At 49.0% G+C, this 3,934-nt stretch overlaps 1 protein-coding gene across 1 annotated transcript; it reads right to left on the reverse strand.

The window, feature by feature from the left end:
• Nucleotides 1-2,384: 2,384 nt before the first annotated feature.
• Nucleotides 2,385-3,434, reverse strand: LOC149393482 (uncharacterized). The gene is made up of 2 exons (XM_089618048.1): nt 2,939-3,434; nt 2,385-2,842 (listed from the first exon to the last, which is right to left on the reverse strand). Exons 1-2 carry the CDS (start codon nt 3,432-3,434, stop codon nt 2,385-2,387), a joined length of 954 nt encoding a protein of 317 aa, XP_089474174.1.
• Nucleotides 3,435-3,934: the final 500 nt, after the last annotated feature.

A 3,934-nucleotide genomic window follows, 5' to 3' on the forward strand; every position in this document is an offset into this window, starting at 1 on the left:
CCCAGCTCGTGAGCCGACAGGCAACGAGTTACAAATGGGTTCAAGGCTTGCGTCCGCTGGGTTTATCTGGTCTAGCCAGCGTCCACGGGAAACCTCGCCACACAAATGTGGCATCGCGCTCGCCGCCCAGCTCGTGAGCCGACAGGCAACGAGTTACAAATGGGTTCAAGGCTTGCGTCCGCTGGGTTTATCTGGTCTAGCCAGCGTCCACGGGAAACCTCGCCACACAAATGTGGCATCGCGCTCGCCGCCCAGCTCGTGAGCCGATAGGCAACGAGTTACAAATGGGTTCAAGGTTTGCGTCCGCTGGGCGTATCTGGTCTAGCCAACGTCCACAGGAAACCTGGCCACAAAAATGTGGCATCGCGCTCGCCGCCCAGCTCGTGAGCCGATAGGCAACGAGTTACAAATGGGTTCAAGGCTTACGTCCGCCAGGGCGTATCTGGTCTGGCCAACGTCCACGGAAAACCCGATCATTCAAACGTGACACCGAGGCCCCCCGGAGGCCCAAGTCATGCTAATCGATCACGCCTTCACTGGTAGGTCGAGAAAATAAGCCGCGCACAACAAAGATGTGCAAATCGATTACGCCTTCACTGGTAGGTCGAGAAAATAAGCCGCACACAACAAAGACGTGCAAATCGATTATGCCTTCGTCGGTAAGTCAAGAAAATAAGCCACGCGCAACAAAAGCCGTCCCTCGTGACGCACAAAAGCCGTCCCTCATGGCGCATAAAAGCCGCCCCTCGTGGCGCACAAAGGCCGTCCCTCGCGACGCGCAAAGGCCGTTCCCCGTGATGCAGATCCGAGAGCATTCATCCCGCATCCGTATAAAAGCGTAGATTTTGAGTTTCCACTCGACCTACGCTCGACCGGAAACTCGGGGGGCTAATATTGTCGGCCTGTCTAGGGCCAACGGGAACAGAGGCATCTCTTCGACCTACGTGGCTGGTACGAGGTCTTGGGCGGTGAAACCCTGACTCAACCAGGGGCCGGCCCAAACCAATGGCCAAATCAAATGCCTTGCCCAGCCATGGGCCGAGTCAATGGCTCACTCGGCCATTGGCTGGGTCAATGGCTCACTCGGCCATTGGGCAGTTCACTCGGCCAATGGCAGAGTGAACCCTCCAGCCACCAAGGCAGTTGACTCGGCCATTGGCCGAGTGAACCTTCCAGCAGTTCACTCGGCCAATGGCCGAGTGAACCCTTCAGCCGGCCATGCAGTTTACTCGGCCATTGGCCGAGTGAACCTTCCAGAAGTTCACTCGGCCAATGGCCGAGTGAACCTTTCAGCCGGCCATGCAGTTCACTCGGCCATTGGCCGAGTGAACCTTCCAGCAGTTCACTCGGCCAATGGCCGAGTGAACCCTTCAGCCGGCCATGCAGTTCACTCGGCCATTGGACGAGTGAACCTTCTAGCAGTTCACTCGGCCAATGGCCGAGTGAATCCTTCAGCAGTTCACTCGGCCAATGGCCGAGTGAACCTTCATCCAGCCAAGACTCCTCACTCGGCCATTGGCCGACCCAACCCTTCAGCCGGCCAATGGCCGTCCGAAACTTGCTCACTCGGCCAAGGGGTCTTCAAACCACCCCTTGGCTGCCTATAAATACAGGGGCCGCTCCCCTAGTCCAGGTAATCCATTTTTGAGTCCCGAAACGCTGCGAACTCGTACTTCGCTCGTTTCGCTCATCGTTGGCCTCTCATCACCCCTAAAACCTCTATACTCCACCTCAATCCCACTAATGTTGAGCGTCGGAGAGGTAAACAGGGGCACCCCCCCCTGTTTCCTCTTTGTAGTTCACAATCTCTTTCTTGCTTTTCAGGTATCGAGACAAGGTGAGCTTCACCCACAGCTAAGGGACGACTTGGGATACCAAGTCCGACACGCTCGAGCCGGAGTGAGACCACTTGGTCCGGCCTTGGGTCTAACCACTCTGGGCTCCTAAATAGTTGTCCGAAAAACAGCGACAACAAGCACTGCCAATCATCTTCCCCGAACTTAGATCCTGAAAATTACAACCAGAAGGAATAAAAGTGAGTTTGCATTGTGAATCAGTTGTCAATTTATGAACGGATAAGAGGTTATAGGCAAGTTTAGGAACATGGAGAACATTAGAAAGAGTAATGGATGGTGATAAAATAATTGAACCTTTCCCAGCGATGGCTGAAAGAGATCCATCTGCAATTTTCACTTTTTCATGACTAGAACAAGGATAATATGTATGGAAAAGATATGATGAGTCAGTCATGTGGTTTGTAGCACCAGAATCTAAAATCCAAGGATTGGAGATTTATAAGGTTGTTTTAAGGGCTGCTACATGAATACCTTTTTTAGCTAAGGTTGATGTTGATTGATGAGAGGACCACATCTTAAGCATTTGCTCTAAATCTCCTTTAGTGAAAGAAGACTGATCTTGAGTTGATGAAGAGGCTCTAGGCTGCTTGGCTGAGCCTTGGGTGCCGTGGACTGAGAGGCTTGAAAGGCACCCTTGTTGTTGTTGTTGAAGGGCTGTGGAAGATCATCAGGTTTGCCGTGAAGCTTCCAGCACTTTGCTTTGATGTGCCCTATCTTTTTGCAGTACTCACAAGTTGGAGCATTGTTGTTGTAGCGGCCAGAGGAATTTCTTGGGTTCCGGTTGTTGTTGTTGTTATTGTTGTTGTTGTAATTAGGCTTGGAAGACACCATTGCACTCGTTTCTGAATGTGTTGGTGCAGCCTCATTCTTTCCGGATCCCAGCATGACTTGGCGATGAGTTTCCTCTCTCCGGACTTCCAAAAAAACCTCTCGGGTGCTTGGGAGAGGGTCTCGGCCAAGAATCCTTCCTCTGACTTCATCAAGATCTGCATTCAAGCCAACCAAAAATTTAAAAACTCTTCCTTTCTCCACGAGCTTCTAATACAAGGCGCTGTCCTTTGGGCAGCTCCACTCGTGGTTGCAATAAAGGTCTTCCTCTTGCCAAAGCATCTTCAGGTCGGTGTAGTACTTTGTCACTGACTTCTCGCCTTGTCTAGCCTTGCTCAATTGAGTTTCTATCTCAAAGAGTGTGCCAGCGTTGCCAAGATTAGAGTACGTCTCTCTAACCGCCGTCCAGATGTCACTTGTTGTAGGAAGAAAAAGATACGTCCTCCCTAGACCTGTATCCATAGAATTAATGAGCCATGACATAATCATGGAATTTTCAGCCTCCCAAACGCCATATTTGGCTGCATCTTCCTTCACGTCTGGTTTGGTTGTGATTCCAGACAAATAGCCAAATTTGCCTCTCCCTTGAACGAAGAGTTTGACTGATTGAGACCACTCCATGAAATTACTCCCATTCAATTTATGGGAAGTGATGGAATGAGAAGAATTGTCAGCAAAGATAATAGGATTAATCCCAGGTTGAGAAGAAGAAGAATTTCCAGTAAAACTGGTATTATTGGACTCGGCCATGGTGTATGATCACGAGTACCTATATGTGTTTTAGGGTTTTGTGTAGCTCTGATACCATAAAAGTAAAACAGAGATAAAGAGATGTGTGGAATTGATATTTTTTTATTAGCATCAGATGTGTATTTATACACATTACAAGGAAAGGGAAATAAACAAATAAGGAAACCTAATCCTACTATACAAGGAAACAAATAATCAGCTGTTGACAACTAAGGACAGCTAAGAAAAACGTGTACAGCTAAGGGAATTAATCCCACACACTAATCAGCTCTAACTAACAAGGAGAAAAATAAAGCCCATCTAACAATCAACCTAATGGGCCTTTTAACAATGTTACACGTTAATTAGACTATCCTGGAGAGTATACACGGAATTAACATAATACTTTAACACATTTTCCTCGTGGGATCGACTCGTACTTACGAACTCTACTACTTGAGCGACTACGTGCACTTGCGTACGGAAAAATCGCAACATACTCTCCTTTCACCGCTCAGATC

The sequence above is a fragment of the Urtica dioica genome, chromosome 6 (assembly GCF_054948205.1).
Source record: "Urtica dioica subsp. dioica isolate 48M chromosome 6, U.dioica_male_clone48M_v1_H2, whole genome shotgun sequence".
Lineage (NCBI taxonomy): Eukaryota > Viridiplantae > Streptophyta > Magnoliopsida > Rosales > Urticaceae > Urtica > Urtica dioica.